The following is a 25,181-nucleotide window of genomic DNA, read 5'->3' on the forward strand; positions in this document are numbered from 1 at the left end:
TCGACGCATTGAGCACGGTATCGAGCAGACGAGCATACGTTGTCGGCTTCATTCAGAGAATCGATCAGCGTCCGAATCGCTTATGTGGAGCATCTTTTGCGGGAGGATATGAGACAGCGCCGGGGCATCCACCGGTCACCGTTGTACGAAGGCAGGAGGCTTGCACTCACCAACTTGTTCAATGAATCTGAAAAGACGAAGAAGCAGCGTCGTTTTGAGGTAGCCTACGGCGCTGGCCGTGCCGCACCGTGCAACGGCTGCACTCCATCTCATTCGACCAGAGTGTGCAACGAGTGCAGGAATGGATTCTACACGATTCCCATCGATAACTTCAGGTCTGCGAATACAAATCACGAGCACGGGTGCGCGCTGATACTGGCAAAGAAGTGCGTAAAACAGAACCAGATGGGTTACATGGTGCACGGTAAGCTGACCGATCGTCGGATGGTGAGGCAATCGAAGTTGAGAGGCATGTTATAATGCGGTTCCACCAGCAACTAGGCGTGCACACAGTTTTCGCATCGTGACACGAACGCCTCCAATAATATCCGAAAACGGCTCGTGATTCCGGAGCGTTTATCGACTGTGTTACAAGCGAACCTTTGAGGCTTTCAATTTGTACTCAGTATGGGTGTTACACTGAGACAATGAAAGCCTGCGATGACAACAATCAATGGTCAGGATAGAGGACGCTTGGTTCCCGCCTAAACCAATGCACTGGTATGGTATGATCAGCAATCCAGACGAGTGGTGCTTTCGCCAAGCAGCGAACCAGCCCAGGCACTTGTTTCATTCTTATCGTGTATGATCGATGCATGCAAATGGGATTGCCTAGAAGCGCAAACGCCACTGGCAGCCAGAAGAGAGACTACCATGCGTCTCTGGACACTTGTACGGACTACCAGGTAGTCGGTGCATCTCTCCTCATCCAACAGGCCTGCGTACCCAAAATCCCCTCCAGAACTTTTGAAAAGCATTCGCTCGCACAAGAATGCCGGTGTCCATGCGTTGGAGTCCGTCATAGTACCGCTTGCGTTTCTGGTCGAGGCACAGCGCGGCTCCAGCTCCGGTAGATGTACAGCGTATTTGTACCTGGGAAATACATGCCTCTATGCGCTGCTCTTCGAGGTTGCGAAAGGGCTATGGTCTCATTCCAGTGCCCAACGAGGCACAACAACTCGATTCTGGCGACGACCTCGTTACTCGACAGCGCGCCTTTGGCATCTGTTTTGGCCTATGATGTCAAGTAGTTCCGCCGACGACGAATAAACGCGTCCGTGAATTCCTCGGTCCGCATATCCCAGTTGGGGTCCGGTTGGCAGGCGTACATTCCGAGTACGGTGCGCCCGTATCGACGGTTGCGCATCCCAATGAGCCGGTTTTCGATCACTGGCGGCAGCGAGCCCAGTTCATACGGGTACTCGAGCATAACAACTGTTCGTTCACTAATCACGGCGCTCTGACTCAGTGTCCTCAGCAGTTCGTCGTAACTTATCTCCTCATAGGGCGGCGTGAGCGCAACGATTTGAAGCACGCCATCCGGCGCTGTCGCCAAGTATTCCTCGACAGTTGTCTCGCGGACAAGAGCGATTCCTTCGCCCACTCCCAGCTTGCTCATGTTGCGCCGAACGCACGCGCAACACTCCGGGGAACGATCAACGAAGACTGCCGAGGAAGCGCCTCGCGACAACGCTTCGAAGCCCATGGTGCCTGCGCCACAAAAAAGATCCAGAAAACGAACAGGCTGTCGTGATGGGAGAATTTGCAACTCCCGCAGAATAGAAAAACACGCTTCCCGAACCTGAGCCATGGCTGGACGTACATACACGGGTGGCGACTCGAGTCGTCGCCCGCGTGCCGTGCCACCAGTGATGCGTAGCCGCGGCTCCAGCGGTATGGCAACCTTCTGCCAGCGTCGTCTTCCGCCAGGGAGCGTCACACCCTGCCGAATGACTTTGTACTTGCGCATCTGCTCGTAGCGTCCACGAGGAAACCGCTTCGGCTTCGCCTGCTGCGGGGCGCCGGGCTCCTCAGCAGGCACCCCATCCCCGCTCGGGTCGGCAGAAACGGCCATGTGCAGCCAAAAGTCCCTAAGCTGAGGCCGCCCTTGCCTGCCTACCACGAAGTGACGAGCAACATTCGCTCGGCCGTGTCGCAAAGCGAGCGGCACCAGCGCCTGCTGCCCAGGCGGATGCTGCTTGCAGACCTCCCGAAGTGTACAAAGCTGTCGCGCAGAACATGAGACCGGCCCCGCAGGAATGAACCCCGCCGCTCTCTCCGACAGTCCACAACTAGACATCACGAGTGACGCTGCAGCTGCAGCTTCGTTTCGTGTTGCACAGCCTCAACGGCAGCGGCATGAAGCGTCGGGAGGCGCATGCGGTGGATGTACGCACATCAAGGAGCTCCGCAATGGGCGCGTTCCGAACCCTCCAACGGGCGCTGCTGCTGCTGCTGCTGCTGCTGTGACACAGAGTTTCTGGTATGTTGCGAGATCGATGAATACAACCAGGGATCCTGCGGGTGTACGTTGGCTATCGGCAGCCAGGGAAGCGACAACCACCCCACTCTTTACCTTCTGCGTGCCATGAATCGCTGATCAGGCTTCATTATTTCTGGTATCATATTTGGTTCTAAGGACCTTCAGCGCATAAAGCCTACAGAGGGCGCCTGCTGTGGCTCCAAAAAAGGACACGCAATCGAACGGGGATGCTCAGCGAATGCATCTGCGGTCGATGGATTGCGGCACCAAGGCAACGGCGACGGATGCGGCGTGGAATCGAACGACTCTGCAGGCACATTCCAGTGGCGGTGCGCCTGCGAACCTGCGAACGGACCTGCTGTGTGGACCTGCTCCGTGAACGCAGCTACCAACAATGGGGAACGCACAGGTGCCCGGGCATACCCAATTTCCAACTTGCATATCCGAATGCCAAGAAACAGCTCCGCCTTTGTCGTTTGGTGCTACCCCGAGCTTGCACGGTGATCGAGCTGCACGACAACTCAGACATTTCCCAGTCAAAATCCGAATCGTCCCTATTTCCCGTCAATACGGCACCTCCGACCGGGCGACTAATGTGGCGTTGTTCATGCCTGCTAGAGTGCCAGCGAGAACGACGCTCGATGTCCCTTCTACTGACAGCAATCATGCATCCTGCGGATTCAGATTCTATGAATTTCTTCTCTACCGTAAAACGCAGCACCGGCAGAGGCACACGCATCACAGAGCAGAGGCATCGGCATCGGCACCGGCATCGGCATCGGCACAGGCACACGCATCAGAGGGCATCGGCACAGGCACACGCATCAGAGGGCATCGGCACAGGCACACGCATCAGAGGGCACCGGCATCGGCATCGCGAGCATCGGCGATCGACGGCGCACGAGGGCAGAGCGGCCGCTGCGCGCGCCACTCACACGCACACGCACACGCACATCGTCCATCCAAGAACCGCACGCGTCAGCGCATGCGGACGATGCGGTGGCGACGGCGGTGCCAGTGTGATGCCTTCAGGTTAGCGCATTGTGGACGACGACAAAGACGACGACGTAGGCGTCGCTTTGATACACTTCAAACAGTTTCTGAAGCCTCCGATACGCAAATTAGTACTTAGCAAAAAATGACAGCCACCGAGGAGGTTCGTCGCTTTTTCTTCACGTCGGAGTCGGTGAACGAGGGACACCCGGACAAGCTCTGTGATCAAGTTTCTGACGCTGTTCTAGACGCCTGCCTGGCACAGGACCCGTTTTCAAAAGTGGCCTGCGAGACAGCAACGAAAACAGGTTTGATAATGGTTTTTGGGGAGATCTCAACGAAAGCGACTGTCGATTATGAGAAAGTTGTTCGTGAGACGGTTCGGGAGATCGGCTTCGACGACGAAGAAAAGGGTCTCGACTTTCGCTCTTGCCGGGTGCTGCAGGAGATCCACGAGCAGTCACGCGAAATCGCAGCGAGCGTATACGGAGGTCGGGACACGCTGGATATCGCTGCGGGTGATCAGGGCATCATGTTCGGATACGCTACGAACGAAACGCCAGAGCTGATGCCACTCTCTCACTCTCTAGCGACGAAACTAGGCAAAAGACTCACGGATGTGCGTAAGCAAGGCATTCTACCGTACATCAGACCTGACGGGAAGACGCAGGTCACAGTAGAGTACGAAAGACGTGGAGGCGCTCTGAAACCGCTGCGTGTCGATACGATTGTGATTTCAACGCAACACGCACCGCATACATCGCAGGAGAAGCTCCGAGCGGATTTGCGGGAACACGTCATTCGACCTGTAGTGCCTGCCGAGTTCCTCGATGATCGAACGAGGTACGTGCTGAACCCGAGTGGGAGTTTCACGGTTGGGGGTCCAGCTGGTGACGCGGGTCTCACCGGGCGCAAAATTATCATCGATACGTACGGAGGCTGGGGCGGGCACGGAGGAGGTGCCTTTTCCGGAAAAGATCCCTCGAAAGTCGACCGTAGCGCGGCGTACATGGCGCGCTGGATGGCCAAATCCGTGGTGGCGGCCGGCCTCGCTGCACGCTGTCTCATTCAGCTCAGTTATTCCATCGGCGTCGCAGAGCCGACGTCCATCTTCCTGGACACATACGGGACAGCCAAGCCCGACTGGACCGACGACCAGATCCTGAAAGTTGTCGAGAGGAACTTTGATTGCCGCCCTGGCGCGATCATTCGCGAGCTAGATTTACTGAAGCCCAAGTACCGCAAAACCGCTGCATATGGTCACTTTGGCCGTGAGGATGATCCCGACTTTACCTGGGAGATACCGAAGCGTCTGCAGGTTGACTAGACAAGATTCGGAGGATGGGCGGCTGTTTTCGTCATGTGCGGCAGCTGCACGGCGTTCGCGTCAACTGCAGTTCAGCGCTTCGTTCATCATGGCGGTGCTGGACGCCAGCCCGCAAAACCAAATGCGCAACAGCACATTTGCTTATAGAGCGAGTACAGTGCTCGCTGCAGACGCGTCATGCAGTCGCTGCAGCTTCGATTGCAGCGCATGCATCGGACGTGATGAGCCGAGGTTTTTGTAAACGTGCCAGAAAACTTGATATTATCTACACAACGGTGCGTGAACAGTTCACGATTTTCAAAAAATGATCACATGACTTTGCGCTCCTCTCTGCTTTCATGATGATGTGTTTACGGCGCATTTTTTGAGGTGCGACACTCGAAGAACGCATATCCATTTGCTGCTGTGTTACAAGCTGGAAACCACCTACGACAGCACAACGCGCTGCAGTCAGTCGCAGCGCAGCTTGGAAGAGGTACAGAACAGCTGCGTCGGCCGCTTGCCAGTGACGCGGCACCTTCTCTCAAGTAGTTGGTGCCGCCACGCATTGCAGTTCGTGTCTAGATGCTTCGAGAGTTGTCGCTGCGACCACCTAAGATACTCAACGCCCCGAGATGATGTCGAATTCCCGGTCTCGCGGTTTCGGGTTACAAGTTCACCGTCGCATATACTAAGTCTGCCTCCAAGCATTCCTAGTCCCGGGAATGGACCAAAATTTTAGGAAAAGACAGGTCCGAGAATGACGGAGTGGAGTACCTGTTGCAACGGAACAGCAATCGCTTCGCTTCGTATTTTGCGGGCAATTTGCTTGCCGGGAGAGTCATCGGATTCGATATCTTGATCCTATCGTCTTTCAACGCAATTGTGCTCAATCCTCAGGTACGTGCCATCGAATGCTTTTTTCGCGGTTGTAGCAGACGCGTTCATGTTTAGAAATAAAAAATCCAAGGGAAAGGTACGGACGTGGTTGTCGGGGATCCCGGAGGGCCGGCATCGTCGGATCCGACGAAAAAACGAAAAAATACTCTCCTCGTCGACCATCGAGCGAAGAAGCGCAAGTGAAGAAGCAGCAGCAGAAGGGTTGTACGCGAGAACAGGTGCTTGCCCTACGGGACGATGACGAGACTGCTATGGCACAGAGCGCACGGGTTCTAGGTATTCATGCAAAGGTGCGTTCCGCCAGCGGCAATGCACGTAAGCAGTTTGTCAAACGACACCTCAACGCCGCCATCAATATCAGACGATGGATGGTGCTGAAGACGAGACACGAGGAGCTGATGCGATCCAACACTTTGTGGAGCAGTCTCTTGTACTCGAAGTGTACACGGTGGAGCTGAAGCCGTCAACCCGTGGCCGGTCAAAAACTGATGGGAGGCTTCTTCGCATGGGTATTAGTGTACCAGCTCGAGCCGACACCCTCTGCGGTACAGCAACGCCGATCTATCTCTCGGTGCCACGACAGCACGGGCGCTGTAGGCGCTATTGCGAATCCATCAATGCGTGCACTCGGCGCACGAGAGAACGTATGAAACGACCAATATAGCCGAAAAGACTCATGGGTTATGGAAGTTGGATGTTGGTAGAAAGATGGATGCTTCACCACGCGCTGATACTACGCACATAGTAGGGGAACACTGACAAGTTTTGCCAAACAGAACATGCGTCGAAGCTACGGCAAACCAGTGCATGGATAAAACAGAACTTTTAGGGCCTTGTATGTATCAAAAGGACATGCCGTGTGGAAGCGTATGCCGCCTCCGCTGCAGCCGCCGGCCCGCCGAGACTCAACGCGATGCGCAGGCGCGTCAAATACGAACCTGCAGCGTAACGGACGACAGGAGCGTCGGCGCGTTGGGTACACACTACACCCGCCACGGTCTGGTGTAGCATAGCGCGTGCCTGTGGGTACACTGCCTGAGGTTCGGTTTATGCGCTGAGCACCGACGCTCTATCGCAGTACTTGGATCTCGCCTGGATGGAACTGGCAGCGTTTGCTTCGGCAGCAACGGGCACCAGCCCGATACTGGGCGGCAGCGCCTGTGCCCGCGTGCAACAAACGCGAGCGTCATGTGGCACGCTTGAGGGCCGCTGCGCTCACCCCCGAGCAATATCTGTCAAGGATCAGCGCAGAGATTCCTGGGGGCGCTCGAAATCGATCCTGGCGCCCGCATCAAGCGCGTCGAAAGGTCTTCCGCTGTGTGGGCGACGCAAGAACAGCGCTCGCAGGTTCACGCTTCGCGCGCAGGGCAGCGGCCGACTCTCGGACATGTTCATCGAATACTACGAGCGGAATCGAGTGACGCTGCCAGCAGGCATCGGCAAACAAACGCTGCTGCCTGTATATCGACGGATTTTCGCGGACGACCTCACACCCGTGATGGCCTATCGACGGCTTGTTCATGATGCCTCCGGAGACCCGAGGCCGTCCTTTCTCTTTGAGTCGGTTGTCGGTGGCGACCAAATCGGACGCTTTTCCTACGTGGGTTCTTCGCCCTGTATGCAGATCATTGCCTATCAAAACGATATCCAGATTATTGATAGCAGCGAGCACCTGCAGCACAAGTTACACGTCCCGGATCCGTGGGTATTTATGCGACAGCTGACGGAGCAGATCAAGGTCGCAGAGAAGGGCCCAGTGCCTGAGGCGTTTTGCGGTGGCTGGGTCGGCTTTGGCGGCTACGACACGGTGCGCTACTCGGAACCAAAGAAGCTGCCGTTCTCAGCGGCACCGCGGGACGATCGAGGCCTACCTGATTTGCACTTTGCACTGTACCAAGAGGTGGTCATCTTTGACAATGTAACCAAGACTGTGTACATTGTTGTGTGGGTACCGCTCGAGGATCACCGTTCAATAGAAGCGGCTCGTGCCCACGGGTGGTCTCGGTCCGAGCAGCTGGTACGTGTACTCACCTGCGCCGAGCGGGATCACCTCTTGTTGCCATCGAGTGAGGTGCTCTTGGATCCAGTCGAGAAACCCGAGCCCATGCGCAGCAACATGACCAAGGAGCAGTTTTTCCATGCACTCGAACGCATTTCAGAGTATATCTACCTTGGTGATACTTTTCAAACGGTCTTCAGTCAGCGCTTCGAGAGGGATACGTTCGCCGACCCGTTCCAGGTGTACCGCGCGCTCCGCATTGTGAATCCGTCGCCGTATATGCTCTACATGCGGGCCAGGGACTGCATTCTGATCTCATCCTCACCGGAGATCCTCTGCAAGACTCGAGGTCGCAAGGTTTGGAACCGACCTCTGGCTGGCACTCGGCCGCGCGGATCCTCACCCGAGGAGGACGCTCGGCTCGAGCAGGAACTGCTTGCGGACGAAAAGGATCGCGCCGAGCATGTGATGCTCGTAGACCTCGGTCGCAATGATGTTGGGCGGATTGCCGAACTGGGCTCTGTGCAAGTAGAGAAACTATTTGAAATTGAGCGATACAGTCACGTGATGCATATTAGCTCGACGGTGACTGGGAAGTTGCGAGCCGAGCTGTCCTGTTGGGACGCGCTACGAGCGACGCTTCCGGCAGGAACGATATCAGGAGCACCAAAGATTCGCAGTATGCAAATTATCGACGAGTTGGAACCGACAAAGCGGGGTCCGTATGGTGGCGGCATTGGCTACGTATCATTCGATGGCAACGAGATGGATGTGGCGCTCGCGCTCCGTACCATGGTGATTCCCACAGCCATGCGGAGCTCGAATGGTGCCTGGCGGGTCCATATTCAGGCCGGGGCCGGTATTGTTCTGGACTCGAACCCCGAGTCAGAGTATTTGGAAACGATTAACAAGGCTGCGGCGCTGGGTCGAGCCATCGACGTTGCAGAGCACGCTTTCGTGCAATCACCGACCGAGCAGATTGCAGAGGACTTGCTGAACAGCTCACCCGATGCAGCAAGCGTTGCACCGTCGCGGGACTGAAGGCTGGACGCATCCGCTTCAACAGCTGGGCACGTGTGTGTTTGCGTGTTCGCATATGTTTATGTGTTTGCGCATAGTCGGACTCGCAACAGGACGCAGTGCGGCGCGAGTTTCGTCCAGCGATCGAGACGCGAACTCGCATCAACGAGTTCACTGCATGCGAACGCGTGCTCGGCACTGCGCACCGGAGTCTCACGCAGCGAGGATATGGAGCGGTGCTGCTCAGCGATGAGCGTATGCTAGGGATATCGAGGCGTGCACCAGGGCTCATTGGTTATGACACAACGACGCCGCTTGTCAGGTTGTGCGCGCATCTGTGACAATTTCTTTACAGGAGGCCCGAGTCGGCCCGCACCAGTCGTTGTACCAGCCTGAGCGACTCGTCAGCGATCGGAGTGCTGTCACCACAAAAGCAAACCCGGACGGCCTCGTAATATGTGTAGGTTAGATGGGGAGACGTTGCGACTTGGCGAGCGGCTGCTTGCATCTGTTTCACGGCGATCACAGGGCTGGGGCCGGGGCTCCAGAACCCGCGGATCTCACGATATCGTCACTCCTTGCGGGTAAAGGATATGCCGGGTGCGTCACTGAACCCATGTGGCGACGCATACGCATGCTGCGTCGCTGCTCGTATGGTCTGGGAGGCCAGCCAGCGCCGCTCGATGCCGCAATTGTTCCATGTTGCATTTACCACGCACGACTCTGGGGTCACTGGTTATCTCGGTCGCCAACCGATACATTCTATCTCGATGTCTCGCAAGGTCTGGATAAACACCGTAAGACAAAGTCGGGCGACCGTTTGCAACGGAACACCATATTCCTCGCACCCGGTGAACGCGGCTACGCGCGCCAACGATCCAGGGATATGCACCCGTCCACGCCTGAAGCGCTACTGCGTCGCAGGCGTGCCATATATGACCATGGAGACGCTCTACGAGTGCGCTGTGCACCGGTGTCGACGCGGGCAGGGATCGAGTGCCTCGCTGCAAGGATTCGACATGCGCCGGGAGGCTTTTTGCATTACGTGCGGCACCGTTGCGTGTCTCCAACAGCGTTGACCATGCGTATCCCGGGTTGTCGAAGCGCTCGATACCGCCCAGGAAGCGGGATGTATGTTGTGGCGCGCCAGTACGGCATTAGACGCGAGCCCGATCATGACATGCCGCCATGTTCGCCAAGCTCCAAAGTGCAGCAGCTCAGGTCGTGCGTGGCGCTCTCGATATGACTCCAACCGGTCATCCTCAGGTAAGCTCGGTGCAAGCAAGTATGCATGCACGTCGTAGAAGCAGATGGATCGTTAGCGCCGTGGTGCAGGAACATCGCGTTTGCGCTGTATTTTGAATAGAGTACGTCGTTGTCTGGCGGGTACCGTACCTGGAGCAGCGCGTATCAGATGAGATCGGGAAAACAGGAGTATTCGGCTTCCAGTCCCGCTCTGATTCTCCTTATGGTTTGTAATCGATAACAGGAGCCCCCCGGGGATCCGCCCCAGATCCGTGATGCTTATCGGCATCCGGGAAATGAACCACCACCATAGACCAGGTTTTCCAAGTTGCACCAACCACAAACCAGACTTGACTTGGAATTCAACGTTCGTTCGAGCGAAGCGCTGGGTGCAGTGCTCACCACGTGTACCCGCAACATCGCCGAAAGCGCAGGCTGCCCTGCTGCGCCTCCGCTGGAGGTCGATCAACATGTCCGATTCCGGGGTGCTGAATGGGCGCGATGCGCTGAACGCCGCTGTGTGACGCATCGGATTCTGGCGTGACGCACATGCAGCGACGACTCCGTAGCCTGCATGCGTGCGCGCTGGTACCCGAGCGTGCCGTAGGGAGCGGCGCTCGCGATGCCTCTCTGGTGCTCCACACTCCAGTTGCGTGTGAGCGACGTTTGCTTGGATTCCAAGGCGACTTAAAGAGAGCCTCTGGACGGTTTACTCTTTTAGTTGTCTGCTGGTCGCTCGTTTTTCTCGTGTGTATGCGGCGGGCGTTTCACGAGAGACTCCGTCGCTCCAGGGTTCTCTCTCTGGTGGTGCTCGTTTTGTTTGCAGCATCAGCTCTGAGCCTTCGCCTTCGGTTCAAGAGGCTATCGCCAGCAGGTTGGAAGGCCGAAATCCATGATCTGCAAAAATGTCCAGAAGGCGGACTATGTCGGCTTCGTATCTATGCGATAGCAGTGAAGAACCGGCGAAAAACTATTGAGCGAGCGTTACAGCGAATTCGTGCGAACTACACCATCATTGACGCGGTCTTGACGGACTCTGAGTTGGTATCATGGTACCACTGGCATATCGTGCCGAGTGAACAGGTACACCTCCACGAGCAAGGTGCTGGCGGATACGTTGCTGGTCCGTGGCAAACTGTGGTGGCATGTTTTTTGTCGCACCTCAAAGCGTTGAAAACGCTCATAGATGACCCCGATGCAGAGGCAGCTATGATTCTCGAGGACGATGTCGTATTCTTGCGCGACGTCGAATTGCTTTGGCAGCGAATCAGCGACGCATTCAAACTGCTCAACGACGCTGATGTGGTTCGGCTCTCGTATCTCGATCACGCCAAGCATATCAGCCCGCGAACCCAGGCCGAGTTCCAGCTTAATGGCACTTGGTCGGGTGCCCAAGCGTACATGATATCGAAACAATTCGCGAAATTAGCCGTAGATACCGTCGACCATCCCGTGCGTTTTCTTCGAAATCGTTTTCTAAGCATCACGAGCGAACTTGTCTTGAACGCTGATTTTGCGGACACCAAGGTCACCGTCCCAGTGCATCCGCGCTGCAGGGTATTCGTTTTGCAACCACCAATCGCGATAGAGCGTGTCGATGTGAAAAGCACCATTGGGAATTCTCCGCATTGGCAGGAGTTTGCTATGTATGGATTCGAGAATTACGCATTGGACATCTGAGCGGAGCGATGTGCGGACGTTCGCGATCGCACCGTTTTCGAAAATAAGAGGATGATTAAGGGGCATCTTGCAAGCAGTGACACTGTTCCGTACGCATTTCATAGTTGGTTCCGACGCTAGCTGTACCCTGAAATGACATTCCGGTAACGCTGGTATTGGTTAATGCCCATTGCAGCGGCGTTACGCGAACGAATGCCATTCAGCTTTCGTCGGTGTCCAGTCACTGCAGATTGGCGCATGGCCTGTTCCCGTCGACCATGCAGTCGAAGAAACTGGTGCCCAAGATCCCCGCTCGACTGTGTCGGCCGTCGAGCTGCCCGCCTGCCGAGACTCATACGCGAAGTTCGGCTCGACGGAGCTGCCTTTGTAATCCTGGAGCAGGCTGGATTGTTTTCTGGGGGCGTTTGCATGGCTAGACTAAATTCTAATGGTGAGCAATCCGGGAATCTGACAAGGAAAAGTCGACCCCCGTCACCCCGGTGCGGCTGGATACATTCAGATGCCCTCGAGACTGCTCAGCGCTGACACGGATCCATCCATCCATCCATTCGCGTCTTTCCCAGAACGGTTCAAGGGGCGTTGCGACGCTTTCGCTCAGGGCCAGGACCAGGCACCAGTCCAGCCTCATGAAACGTGATGCAGAGCAGCACCATTCGCCACATGGTAGCGCTTGCGGATAGCTGCCGTTTGCACTGGCCTAGCTTGCTGCCGTTCGTGCAAGCGCGTTGCAGGCTCCACGGGGAGTTGTACGTCTGGCTTTGGCAGAGCGCCGAAGGCATCTTCGCTGTGCAGAACAAGCCGAAAACGTTGCCGTGCAGTGCGCTGCGTCGTATTCGCATTCTAGACAAGATCAGCAAAACGAACAATGTTTCACGGTCATGGAAGATAAATATATCCAACCATCCGCAGACGCTTCCCAGCCTTTCCCAACCGGCAGCATGCTATTGGTTTTAGTTTCTCTCTGCACACATCGAGCCTTTGAGGTAGCCCTACGAAGTTTGATTGCGTCAGCGCCGCGGGTCCCGTCTTCAACACCAAGCATCTTCTGGTATGGGTCGCGGGATTGAAGTCCCACTTCATGATCTCCTTGCGTTTATTGCCTCTGGTTGAGCTCACCGAGGGAGAGCGTGCTCGAGCTCGCACCCTCTGTGCCACCAAAGTCTCCTCATCATCCCGTTGAGTAAACACCTTTTCTCGCTTATCTCACATCCTCTTCTTCTTCTTCTCGTCATTTGCGCTTCTTCACTTGATGGTCGGCTAGAAGAGGATTTGATCGATTCTTTTTTTCGGTGAGCCGGCGATGACGGCCCTCCGGGATCCCCGCCTTCCATGTCCATACCCTTCGCTTGGATTTTTTATTTCTTGAAAATGAACACATTCCTTTGGAGGCTTCGGCGAGAACCATTCCGGAGGGGTAAGCGCTTGCGGAAGAGAAACGATATGTGCCACGGTATGGCGCCATGTGCGGAACGCCTCAGCGATTCGCCCAGTGGACCGATTATTACGTTTCACGGTAGAACGCACTCCTTGGATGAAGCTGAACCTCGTAGAGTACGCAGGAATGAAAAGCAGCTCTACTCCCCGGATAGAATCGGCAACAGCTCGAACGCAAGAGGAATGATCAAATACCACGCTGTCCGATAGGAGGTCGTCGCCAGACGTCAGGGAGGAGTCTCCAATGGTTCGGCAAAGTTGACGGTGCTGTTGTATGACGCTCTTCCACTTGAGAAACCGAGGTCGCCGAATGACTCCACCACGCCAAGAATAGATGGTGATGTCATCCTTCTCTTTGGGTTCGATTTCACATGCAACGGGCTCCCGGCTGCGCGACAACCCAGGTGCACTCCGACCGTTTCGTCCGAAGCAAGTCTCGTCAACTGAAACAGAAAAACCGATGTGCCTGTGTCTCATTCCGATCCCAAAGTTCCAAGAATGTTGTAGCAGGTACGATGTCGGTGGAAGATGGCGGTGCTTGAACTTGGACTCTTTCCTTGAGACTGTATCGCGGTGTTTTCAGGGCCAAAATGAACAAGCTGTTGAGAGAAAGAGACGCCCCTGGAGACTGCCATCGTCGCTTTTTGCTCTTCGTAATGCGTCCAAGAGGTCGTCTTCTACCATTGACGGCAAACAGCGTCTGATTATACCTGTTTTTGGCACAGAGCGCACATAGGCTTCTTTCTGTCGCTGTGGCTTAATCATGTGAGGACTGCGATATGACCGACCTGAGAGAGGAATGCTGTCCTCCTTGCGCTTTTCATTAAAGAACACATCCTATGTGCAATGCGTCTACGATCTACAGCATACATTGCATCGTTATTTCGATCTCCTGCTGCACACCACTTCGGGGGTGAAATCATACAGAGCTGAAAGACTCCAAAAGGAAAGATTCGCAGCGAGCATCCAGGTCGCACGAGTCGCTTCCAGCAGGCACCTCGGGATAGAACACAAGCGTCCAGTGGCGGTGAGCCGTGTTCGCAGTCGAGGCACTTCGAGAAGGCGCTTTTCTTTCCAGAAAACGTTGACGGGCTTGGTGTGTGCGAGCGTGCGTGCGTACCACCTAGGCAGCGAGTCCCAGAGCGTTCATGAGCGTTCAAGCGCAACTTGTTGGCGGGGAGTTTTGGGTCACTGACCCAGTGAGCGCACGACTGTGTTGGCAGTCGCTCATGGGGTTCGGGAAAGGCAACTTGAGCCGTAGTCGACCTGTGTACGGGGAGCTAGTCCGGGGTGCGGTCGATCACGTCCACTTGGGACGAGCGCTGCGCAGCCTGGTGCGTGCCGGGCACTTTGCAGCACGGACTGACAAGGAGGACGTGGAGCACCTGCACCTAGCTCCATTCGAAGCAGCCTACCTCGCTTTTGACGAACAATTTCTGACCGTGAAAGGTTTCGAGAACACCCAGTCACTCTGGACGTACTTCGTATCCCTACCGAAAGAGCACTTGCGACAGTATGCAGTTTATCGAGCATATCGGCACGCAGGCTGGGCACCGCATTCCGGATGCAAGTATGGCGCGGACTTTGTACTTTACCGGTTCCGAGCGTCAGAAGGTCGTCATTCGCACGCACCGTACGCGGTTCTCGTTCGGAGTGCAAACGAGCGCATCCATCAGCGTTGGATTGCCGTCCAGAATCAGCTGAGGCTCACCAAACAAGTGGCTAAGCGCCTTGTCTACGTGGAGGTGTCCATGAGCACAGCGATGGAGCATCTCCAGCATCGCGAACGCTGGCTCCAGACCGTGTGTCTGCATGAGGTTCTCGTCGATCGCTGGACGCCATCCATTCGCACTCGTTCGAAAGAGGCAAAACAGCGTGCCGCGAAGTAGTCTGTGCGGCAAGCCTGCTGAAAGGCATCGTCCAGCGCAAGTCCAAAGGCGGCGCAACAGCAGCATCTATCTGCACAACGGGAACGCACACCAGAAGTGCGACGAGAACAAGTCACGGGTTTGCATCCTGGCTGCAGCGGGAGCACCTGGAACGCACTCATGACACACACTCTCTCACCGACAGGGGCACGAGAACAAGTCGCAAGTTTGCACCCTGGCTGCAGCGGGAGCTCCTACAACGCACTCGTGACACGCTCTCACACCGACAAGGGCACGCGCCTCAGTTTTGCGTTCGTGCTGCTGGAAGTGGATTGACTGGTGCACGATGACTGTCGACATCGGGGCCGTCGCTGGCTGTCTCTGAGCGGACTCGGCAGCAGTGCCTCGTGTAGTGTTACCAGTATCGAAGTGCAAGAGCGGAAACCTCCAAACCTGAAAAACATGCGCGACGCCCGAACAGCCGAATGCGTCATGCTGCGGACCCACTGGAGCACGCACCGGGTTAGAAACGCTGCCCTGTGCACGCGCTCGCAAGGTTGCACTGCAGTAAAACCTTCGATGCGCTTTGCGAGCTAATTCGATGTCGGGACTGCTGCTCGCTGCGACTTCCACTGAATGAGCTCATCGACTCGCCTCCAGTTGGAGCGGGCGCAATCGTACTGAGCGTCGAGTTCGAGAGCGCGCGTGAACATCGCCTTGGCCTCTTGGGTGGCGTCCATCATGAGCAACAGGATGCCGAGATTGTTGTACACGAATGGTTGCTCACCGCCTGCCACAAGCGCTTGCTTGTAGCAACGAAGCGCTTCATTATGGTGCCCTCGCTGACGGTAAAGGGATCCGAGATTGGTCCAAATTGCAGCGTACAGCGTCGGGCACCGCAATGCGCCCGCGTGCTGCAGCGCCTGCCACAGGGCATGGCAGCCCTCTTCTGGGCGCCCTGACAAACCGAGCACGATACCGACGTTGTTCAAGATTACGGGATTATCCTGATCGCGATCCCAGGCCTGCAGCAGCAGATCAACAGCGTCAGCGTACTCGCCGATGTCTACCAGCAGCAGCGCCAGGCTAATCCAATTCGATGCATGGTCTGGGTGGCGCTCCAGTGCCAGGCTGTAATGACGAGCACTACTATCAGCGAGTCGAGAGTGTCCATGTTCATCGCCGCATTCGCTGCGAAGTCGAGCGCATAGACCCATAACGATTTGCGCTGCTTCCAGGAGCACAGTGCACCGGCTCACCCGTTCAGAAAGCAGCTTGAGGCTGGATGCCGCCCGTCGCAGACGGTCGACGTTTTCCGAATGCCGGAGCGCGTCTCTGGAGAGGTCTGCATACGCTGTTAGAATGCGTGCGAGCAGTGCAAATTCCGCCTGGAATTCATCAGGCGAGCTACTAACCGACACACAAGCAGCAGCATGCGCTAGCACGTGCTCGTTACGGAGACTGTGCCAAAGCGCAAGACCGCCCCATGTGAAGGCCAGGAAAGGATACAGGGGCGATTCCGGTGATTCCGTCGACGCATGTGCGACCGACGAAAGCTGCGTCTCACAGACGGCCTCCAGCAGCGCGAACGAGGGCAGGCGGCTGTCAGCCTGGAGTTGCAGCCATTGTCGACGCTCGTGCTCATGTCTGGTGCGCGCGTGCGGCGACAGTGCCATGAGCTGCGCATAGTTGCCCAGCGCAGGTGCAGTGCATCCGCGTAGAATAGCCTGCTCAAAGCATGCTGCGGCAGTTAGATAGTGTTCATCGCGGGTGAACGCCACGCCAAGGTTGTTCCAGTGGTCGGCATCGTCACAACCGCGCCCAACGATATCCTGCATCCGGTGGACGCGACTGGCTGCGTCTAGCTCTAGCCAGGCCTGGTCTTCCTCGACGTTACAGTCCCAGAATGAGGTACCACTCTTCCCGTCGAGTCGCGTTAGGCCCCGGGTGGTGATCCACAGCGCGTGAAGCACCCCAAAGTACAGCGAATGCTTGCGCCCTGCGGAGCCGAGGCGCTGCGCGGCCAGCTCAAGCCAACTCTGGGCGGCCTTCCGGTCACCAAGGCGTAAGTAGCATAGCCCGACGTGAAACGCAGCCGACGCCGAGCTGGGAAGCCGGCGTGCAACCAGACGAAGCTGGCTCACGAGAACGCTTCCAGCGGACCAGCCGGGAATCGTCGGTGGCTGTAGCACGCCAGAGGGTGTACCCGGCTGTTGGTGCAGTGGCGTCGAGTTTGGTAGCTCAAGTTCCGCCAGAACACCCGAGAATCTCGGAAGAAAACGCTCTATGAAAATTCGATTCTCATCTGTGTCCTCAGAAGCGTCCATCGGAACCGTTACGCCTCACTGGGGCCACACTCCCTCGACGGCCTTGCCAGACAGTGTCGGTGTCGGTAGCGGTAGCGGTAGCGGTAGCGGGTACGCGAGTAGAAGCGAAAGCTTGGCCAGTGCGGCTGCAGCGCGCGCGCGCCCAAGCGCATACCTCGAGCGCGCAACACCAGTCGTGTTGCCTGCTGGAGTGCAGTCCGCGGATGGAGGCAGTGTTCCGGTGAGTCGGCAACGCTGCGGAGAGGCGAGGTACATTTCAGGTGAGTTGTGCTTCAGACACTAGGAGACGCTTGCGAAACGAGAACAGCGTTTGCTGGACGCTGGGGAACGCGATCGAGGCGGTGAGCCTGCGGGTACCCGGCTTGCAGTAGACGCTAGACCAGTGCCAGGTGAAGATGGAACGCGAAACTATTCGGTCTCTTCCTGGTATGAAGTTTTCTCCAAAGTTTTCGTTGGATATAATACGCCGAGATTCGACGTGGGAATGTAAATGGCTTTGGGATTTGTGAATGGTTTCAGGTTTCTCTGGTGTGTTTTCCAGAGTGACTCCAATGACGCTCTGCCGCTGGAACTCGTTCCATCACGGGAATCAAGAAGGTTCGCGATGCCCCCGAACAAGCACCCGGATCACGACCAACACCCTGATCCATTGCACATGTGCAAGTCTCGACGCTTCTACTTTCGTTACGAGTCGCACGCTCAAATCACGTATTCTTGGGGGTTTCGACCTTCCTGTTTCAAGGCGATTCGCTGGTGCAGCATTGGGCGCTGCTGGTGTGGCGAGGCAAAACGATGAATGTCGCCTCGTGATGACTTGTTCACGAGCTCATACGGAAAGAACGCGGAAGTTGTGACGTCAGATGATGAACTCTGATCGAAATATAAATCCTTGTTTCTTTCTTGCGGTCGACGAAATCGCACTCGACACTGGCAGCATGAAACTTATCACGGGACATGCTCCGAGAGGTTTCCTTCTATTCTGTTTGTATGCCAGAGCGTGCTGGACTCGGATTTCAGTCATCAGGGCGATCGTTTCTTGCGGGGCGTATTTTACTGGTTTGCACAAAGGGAGCGTATACGGGTAGAATTTTTTCGGCTTCTTCAGCCTGGCTTTGCGTTCCATATCTGTTTCGTCATGGACAAGCTCACGTTATACAAAAATACCCATCGAATGGAACAGCGTGAGCGTGCAGCGAATAGCGTCCACCCCGGCGAACATTGCCCAGAGAAGGCCTGTGACCGCAGGGTACGGCATCGGGCGCGGAAACGGAGAAAGGGCATCGAGAGGAGCCCTCTGTTCCCGTTATCAGCATGTATCGAGCGATGAGGCAAGCGTTCACGTGCCACAGAGCTGTGCCCTGACCAGGAGGTGCGATGGAAATTTGCAGACACCTGACCACAGCCAAGTACAACCGATGCGAATAACGCACCCAGGCTGTCTACGAAGGAGATGCAGAAGGCGTGCGAAGCGCCGATCGAAACGAACGCCCCTGCATGAAACGCGAAGAAAAAACCGGAAGCTGCGATAGAATGACTTTAACGATAACATCAGCATCCTTCGACTGATAACACAACGGCGCCGGCGAGCCAGGAAACACCGGTGTGTTGAAAGCGCGCGATAGGCGTACTGGAACGGGAGCAAGCACCGAAAAAGCGCCCCAAACGCTTGTCTTCATGACATTCGTAAGAGACCAAAATCTTTAGTGTATGCACCCGAGTTCACAAAGTGACCTGTTCCATCATGGTCTGACACGGGCGTGTCTCGATTCACGTGCCGAATGTGCAGTCAAAAGCGCTCCACAGAGATAGAACGGCTTCGCGATGCCTTCCCAGACCTCAGCTCGACGCGTGGAGAGAAGGCACACCAGCCGGGACTCCTTGTTGGCATGAGCGCCCACAGCTGGTTGGCCCAGGCCTGCGTGCAGCGGCGCCGAACGATTCCATGAAGGAACTCGTACACGACAGCGGCGCGGTACTGCTGGGCATCCCTTCACAGTCTGCAGGCGACTGCGTCGCGCTCACGCCCCGTGAGTGTCGCCACGCCACCCTGCACTGCGGTGATGCAATACGCATTCGCTCAGCCGACGTGTCTGGTCAGCATGGCTTTCCAACTAATTTTCTCCATTTCGCGTAGGCGATAGCAGGGACGCCCGCGCGACCTGAAGCCCTGAAAGACCGAAGCTTTAGCAGACGGCAGCATGTGCGAGCATCAGCGGAACGCATCACTCAAACTGTGCACCACACTCGCCGGGTATACCATGGGGTCGATGGAATGAAACCGGTTTGCGACCATGGTTCATAAATGTATCTACCCACGCGCAGACACCTCCCAGCCTTTTTCGACCAGCCTCCTGCTATCGATTTCAGCTTTTCCGTGTACACCTCGAGCATCGGAGGCTGACCCACAAAGTTGGTTCATGCCAGCTCTGCGCGTCTCGTCTTCAGCACCGCACATCACCTGATATTGATCGCGGCATTGAAGTCTCGGCTCGCAAAATTCCTTGCTTTAATTGCGGCTGCGGGAACTCACCAGTGTAAGGATTGCTAGAGCTCGTGCCCTCCGTGACATGTGCTGTTCTGGCAGCACACTGTACTTTACGATCGACAAAGCGCACTGCTGGCTTGTCTCCACCTAAACCGTCTGAAGTATGCGTCCGAGGTCGTCGCTTAATTTCTTGAAAACGAATACATTCCTTTAGAGGCTTCGGCGAGAACCATTCCGGAGGGGTAAGCGCTTGCGGAAGAGAAACGATATGTGCCACTGTATGGCGCCATGTGCGGAACGCTTCAGCGATTCGCCCAGTGGACCGATTATTACGTTTCACGGTAGAACGCACTCCTTGGATGAAGCTGAACCTCGTAGAGTACGCAGGAATGAAAAGCAGCTCTACTCCCCGGATAGAATCGGCAACAGCTCGAACGCAAGAGGAATGATCAAATACCACGCTGTCGGATAGGAGGTCGTCGCCAGACGTCAGGGAGGAGTCTCCAATGGTTCGGCAAAGTTGACGGTGCTGTTGTATGACGCTCTTCCACTTGAGAAACCGAGGTCGCCGAATGAATCCACCACGCCAAGAATAGATGGTGATGTCATCCTTCTCTCTGGGTTCGATTTCACATGCAACGGGCTCCCGGCTGCGCGACAACCCAGGTGCACTCCGACCGTTTCGTCCGAAGCAAGTCTCGTCAACTGAAACAGAAAAACCGATGTGCCTGTGCCTCATTCCGATCCCAAAGTTCCAAGAATGTTGTAGCAGTTATGATGTCGGTGGAAGATGGCGGTGCTTGAACTTGGACTCTTTCCTTGAGACTGTATCGCGGTGTTTTCAGGGCCAAAATGAACAAGCTGTTGAGAGAAAGAGACGCCCCTGGAGACTGCCATCGTCGCTTTTTGCTCTTCGTAATGCGTCCAAAAGGTCGTTATCCACGAATCGCCGCAAGCATGCACACGGCATATCGGTTATTGACGCATCGTGCATCTACCTGATTCTCTCAGCGTACCTGAACCATCAAAGTCCTCTTGTATGACTGACCTCAACGAGGAATACATTCCTCTTTGCACTATTCCATATATAATCTAGCCCATAGGCAGTTCGTCTAAGATCTATAGAATACATTGCATCGCGATGTCGATCACCTGCTGCACACCACATCTTGAGTGAAATCAAAGAGAGTCGAAAGACTACGACAGGAAAGCGATTCGCTGGTGCACGGATCGCCGCCGCGCCGCCGCCGCCGCCGCATCGCCGCCGCCGCGGAAACGCTCCTGCGCATACCAGTGGCAGTGCTAGTCGCACTCGTGGCATCCGAGGAGGCGCTACAGTGTGGCAAGTGCCACGGTTGCAGGTCCTTGGGCCTGTTGGAACAGTGCACGCTACGAGTCATGGTGTTGGACGGCGCGGGACACGCCCTAAGCTTGGCTTTTGTAGGAGGAATTCCGACCTCGAAGAGACGCGCGGCAGTGCGCCCGGGGTCCCGTCCTCGAGGGTCACCGCCCTTCTGGAGTAACTTCCCGTGCACTTGGCGATGGGGGAGCGCGCGGATGCGCTTGGCGCCTCGGCAGCTTGGGCGTAGCTTTTTGCGCATGGAGGTTTCACCTGAGGTTCGCGAGCGAGTCCAGGCGCATGAGGTTTTCATGCCGGCGCTGAGCTCGACAATGACCGAGGGGAAAGTTGTTCAGTGGTTGAAGAAAGTCGGCGACCGCATCGAGAAGGGTGACGTAATCCTGGTAGTCGAGTCGGACAAGGCGGACATGGATGTCGAGGCATTCGACGAAGGCTATCTGGCGCATATACTAACAAAAGAGGGCGAAACAGCCGTCGTAGGGGCGACGATAGGCCTGATCGCCAAAAACGTTGAAGATATCGAAGCGATTCAGGCCTGTGGACTGGATTGCATTGTGGATGGCAGCGGGTCGCGGCACGATGGAACAACGGCGGTGGAACCTGGCGATGCAGCACCTGCTCCGTCCACGCACCAGAGAGAGTCTGCTGCTGAGCGGTCCGCAGCCTTCGGGGGACGAGACGCCATAGTGACTGCACCTGCAGCGGCCGCTCCACTGGTGCCGAAACCGGCCGGCACAGTTGAGGTCTTCTTGCCAGCGCTTAGTTCGACCATGACAGAAGGCAAGATCGTAGAATGGACCAAGAACATTGGCGATGAGGTGAAGAGCGGCGACGTCATCATGGTTGTCGAGTCGGACAAGGCAGACATGGACGTAGAATCTTTTGAGACAGGGTTTCTCGCGCACATTGAACTTGAAGCTGGCATCTCAGCACCGGTTGGTGCGGTTGCCGGATACCTTGCTCGCGACAAGGCATCAGTGCCTCTCGTGCAGGCCTGGGCAAAGAGCGCTGCTCGTGAGCTGGACCAGGCTCCGGGCGAGTCATCGGCCGCAGTGCGCTCTACAGCGCCCGGGTCCGAATCAGCGCCTGTGACGACACCAGAACATGTTGCTATATCGACGCCGACCCCGACGCCGACGAGCACAGAAATTCAGGAAGATGATCTGGCACCTGGCGGGGAATCCATGACAGCTCCAACGGGGAGAGTCATTGCGTCGCCGTATGCCAAGCGGCTCGCGAAAGAGAACAAAATTGACCTGCGTACCCTGCGCGGAAGGGGTCCTGGCGGCCGCATATTGGCTGCTGATGTCCAAGCGGCCATGCTAGCCCGCTCTGCAGCACAGACGCCCTCGGTAGCCTCCGAGAAGCCACTGCAGGCTTCTGCAGTGAGTGGCCGCATGATAGCGACTCCTGGGGCGAAGAAGCTTGCCAAGTCACGGGGCGTAGATCTTGCCAAAGTTCGGGGCACTGGTCCATACGGCCGCATCACTGAGGCCGACGTGAAGCGCGCCCTAGGTGAAGCGTCCAGCGACTCGCAAACAAGTGCACCAACGGCGTCCGCGGAAGCAGCGGTAACATCGGAGAGGCGCTCCACCGGGAGCGATGCGGGTGCAGAGACTGAGCGGAAAGCGCGGCGCGGAGCATCATCCGCTGATGCTGCACCAGCCACAGAGAAGGCGGCCTTGTCGGGACCTGTGCCAATGAGCACCATGCAGAAAGCCGTGGTGAACAACATGAATGCGTCACTGCAGGTGCCGGTGTTCCGTGTTTCGTACAGCATCACAACAGATGCGGTGGACGCACTCCTGTCCAAACTCAAATCCAAAGGCGTTACCATGACGACGCTACTGGCTAAGGCGCTCGGGCTTACCTTGAGGAAGCATCCACTACTGAACGCACGGTTTGAAGAGCCGTACACCATCGTGTATCAACCGGGAGCGAATATCGCAGTGGCGGTTGCGCTGCCCGACGGCGGCCTGATTACACCCGTTTTGCGTGATTGCGCGGATACGGATATCTATGAACTGAGTCGCCGATGGCGGAGCCTTGTTCGCTTGGCGCTGGAGAAAAAGCTCAAACCAGAGGATTATCAGTCTGGAACGTTTTCGTTGAGCAATCTTGGCATGTTCGGCGTCAGTTCCTTCGATGCAATCTTGCCGAAAGGCACCGGCGCCATCCTTGCTGTAGCAGCGAGCCAGCCGCAGGTCCGACTCCAATCGAACGGGCTTATAGGTGTCTCGAAAGTCATGCAGGTCACGATTACCTGCGACCATCGCCATATCTATGGTGCGCAAGCTGCGGAGTTCCTGCGTGATCTAGCAGACTTGCTCGAGAAGCGCGTCGAAGAGCTGCTCTTGTAGACGCGTATGAGCTAGGTATGCTGACGAGCATCATCGATTTGCGAAAAGCGCGTTCGATGGGTCACGGTGCACGCCAAAGCTATGCATTTGACACACCTGCGGTCGATGCAGACTCGAACGAGCAGCGAGCTCAGAGCACACGCCCTGCATGCTTACAGGCTGCAGCCTGAATGATGGACACTTGCTCTGCACCTGATTGCAGCATACGAGCGTCAATCAATACGCCACCATGACGCGTCCCGGAGACCTGTTCGACAATAAAACACACGGTCAACGAGGGCGATTGCTATAGACATGAACGTCGCTACGCCATGTGCGTGTGCGCTGCGGATAGCACCTGCTACGGGTCCTTCTCTTTCTCATGCTACAGCATCGATGGGTCCTACCAGCGTACCCCGGATGTACGAGCGCCTCCAGTGACCGGAAAAGAGCCCTCAGCTCTGCAATAGAAGCTTCTGAATGGAACCGCCTGCAACACGGTATTCGACTTGAGCCGCCTGTGTATAAGAGACCGGGTGTAGGCCCGGCGGCCCGGGCGGTAGCGAGCACCGCACCGCCTCTTCGCTCGTTATCCGATGCTGTTGCGTCGGGGAAGGATGCACGGGCGGGCGGACCAGTGTGAACGGGACGGTGGCACTCGGCGGTCGTGTGCGGCACCGGGGACGCGCTCCGCCAGCCTCGAGATGCTGCGCGCTCACTGCCGGCAACGGCAACGTATAGGAGCTGGCGTATACCAGACACGACGCTCACGCGCGGACGCAGAGGAACATGGTGTAGTGGTGCCGGCTCGAGCGTCGGTGACCGTGCTCGACGCGGTTGTCGCCCAGACACTGGCGGTAGCGCATGGATGCAAAAATTCCTGACTCGCTGTTTACAACCCGGCAACTATTCTTCACCCACCCGCATCAATATGCGAAACGACTTTTGCTTGTCCATCATCAAACGATCATCTGTTATTAGAAAATTTGCTTTCCGCCTGGTCCCTCCACCGAAGTAAAGCATTTCCCAGAGCTTCAGTTCGGTTTGATCGCGTTAAAGTGCGCGAGCTGCTCGATGATACCCTGCTTTGTGAGCAACTGTTGATGGAAGAAGCCGCCGAAAGCGATCATGGCAAGCCTTCCGTTGCGCAGTTCACCGGCTTGCATACGCTTCCACTGAGCACTACCGACGGTGCCACCGAGTTTCAACGGGTCAAAGCCGAAGTAGCCCGGCTCACGGTTCCCGTTCACAGACTCGATAAGCGCCGGGAGTCCGACGATGAACTCCCACGCACAAACGAAGAGCAGAATTTGCTGCAGTGCCCCATTCTGAACGAACTGGTTGTGCAAGTCCGGTGAGAGCTGAAGCTTCGACTTTGCGTTGTAAAAATCGAACGTCCCAAACTCCTGCGCGATAACCCCGAGAACTGCGAGCATGGCAACCCGGCAGTGTTTGATTTCTGCCTCGCGCAGCCACTCGAGCGAAAACACTTCCGTGAAACCCAGCGGGTCGAAACAGCCTTCTCCACCGGGAAGCGACCCATCGAGCTTCGAGGGGCGTTTCAGAAACGGCATAGAGGGCATCGTCGCTCCCGACGGTGCCTGCATTCGCAGACCACGCGCCGGTACCCGAGTCACGCATGCAACGCGGGTAACAGTACCTGTTTTCAGACCAATAGAAGAGAGCGCAGAAATGAAGGCCATGGTTTCGGAAGACGAGCGAACGGTACAGGCGAAGCGGGTA

General features: G+C 56.4%; 8 protein-coding genes and 1 non-coding gene across 9 annotated transcripts; 5 read left to right on the forward strand and 4 right to left on the reverse strand.

Annotated features, from left to right (window-relative positions):
- Positions 1-1,234: 1,234 nt before the first annotated feature.
- On the reverse strand, positions 1,235-2,299 carry CYME_CMN226C (similar to N6-adenine-specific methylase; the record flags this gene model as incomplete). Its single annotated transcript, XM_005537298.1, has 1 exon — positions 1,235-2,299. One exon carries the CDS (start codon positions 2,297-2,299, stop codon positions 1,235-1,237), a length of 1,065 nt encoding a protein of 354 aa, XP_005537355.1.
- Positions 2,300-3,620: 1,321 nt separating this feature from the next.
- Positions 3,621-4,802, forward strand: CYME_CMN227C (S-adenosylmethionine synthetase; the record flags this gene model as incomplete). Its single annotated transcript, XM_005537299.1, has 1 exon — positions 3,621-4,802. One exon carries the CDS (start codon positions 3,621-3,623, stop codon positions 4,800-4,802), a length of 1,182 nt encoding a protein of 393 aa, XP_005537356.1.
- A 1,975-nt stretch (positions 4,803-6,777) lies between these two features.
- On the forward strand, positions 6,778-8,721 carry CYME_CMN228C (anthranilate synthase component I; the record flags this gene model as incomplete). The annotated part of the gene is made up of 1 exon (XM_005537300.1): positions 6,778-8,721. One exon carries the CDS (start codon positions 6,778-6,780, stop codon positions 8,719-8,721), a length of 1,944 nt encoding a protein of 647 aa, XP_005537357.1.
- A 40-nt stretch (positions 8,722-8,761) lies between these two features.
- On the reverse strand, positions 8,762-10,358 carry CYME_CMN229T. Its single transcript, XR_002461484.1, has one exon. It is a non-coding gene; the product is annotated as a hypothetical transcript (transcript).
- A 340-nt stretch (positions 10,359-10,698) lies between these two features.
- Positions 10,699-11,625, forward strand: CYME_CMN230C (hypothetical protein; the record flags this gene model as incomplete). Its single annotated transcript, XM_005537301.1, has 1 exon — positions 10,699-11,625. One exon carries the CDS (start codon positions 10,699-10,701, stop codon positions 11,623-11,625), a length of 927 nt encoding a protein of 308 aa, XP_005537358.1.
- A 2,582-nt stretch (positions 11,626-14,207) lies between these two features.
- On the forward strand, positions 14,208-14,948 carry CYME_CMN231C (probable tRNA splicing endonuclease subunit Sen2; the record flags this gene model as incomplete). Its single annotated transcript, XM_005537302.1, has 1 exon — positions 14,208-14,948. The coding sequence occupies one exon, from the start codon at positions 14,208-14,210 to the stop codon at positions 14,946-14,948; it is 741 nt and encodes a 246-aa protein (XP_005537359.1).
- Positions 14,949-15,520: 572 nt separating this feature from the next.
- Positions 15,521-17,254, reverse strand: CYME_CMN232C (hypothetical protein, conserved; the record flags this gene model as incomplete). Its single annotated transcript, XM_005537303.1, has 1 exon — positions 15,521-17,254. The coding sequence occupies one exon, from the start codon at positions 17,252-17,254 to the stop codon at positions 15,521-15,523; it is 1,734 nt and encodes a 577-aa protein (XP_005537360.1).
- A 3,883-nt stretch (positions 17,255-21,137) lies between these two features.
- Positions 21,138-23,459, forward strand: CYME_CMN233C (dihydrolipoamide S-acetyltransferase, chloroplast precursor; the record flags this gene model as incomplete). The annotated part of the gene is made up of 1 exon (XM_005537304.1): positions 21,138-23,459. The coding sequence occupies one exon, from the start codon at positions 21,138-21,140 to the stop codon at positions 23,457-23,459; it is 2,322 nt and encodes a 773-aa protein (XP_005537361.1).
- A 1,013-nt stretch (positions 23,460-24,472) lies between these two features.
- CYME_CMN234C (similar to chlorophyll a/b-binding protein, CP24) lies at positions 24,473-25,141 on the reverse strand (the record flags this gene model as incomplete). Its single annotated transcript, XM_005537305.1, has 1 exon — positions 24,473-25,141. The coding sequence occupies one exon, from the start codon at positions 25,139-25,141 to the stop codon at positions 24,473-24,475; it is 669 nt and encodes a 222-aa protein (XP_005537362.1).
- Positions 25,142-25,181: the final 40 nt, after the last annotated feature.

This window comes from Cyanidioschyzon merolae, chromosome 14, assembly GCF_000091205.1.
Source record: "Cyanidioschyzon merolae strain 10D DNA, chromosome 14, complete genome".
Lineage (NCBI taxonomy): Eukaryota > Rhodophyta > Bangiophyceae > Cyanidiales > Cyanidiaceae > Cyanidioschyzon > Cyanidioschyzon merolae.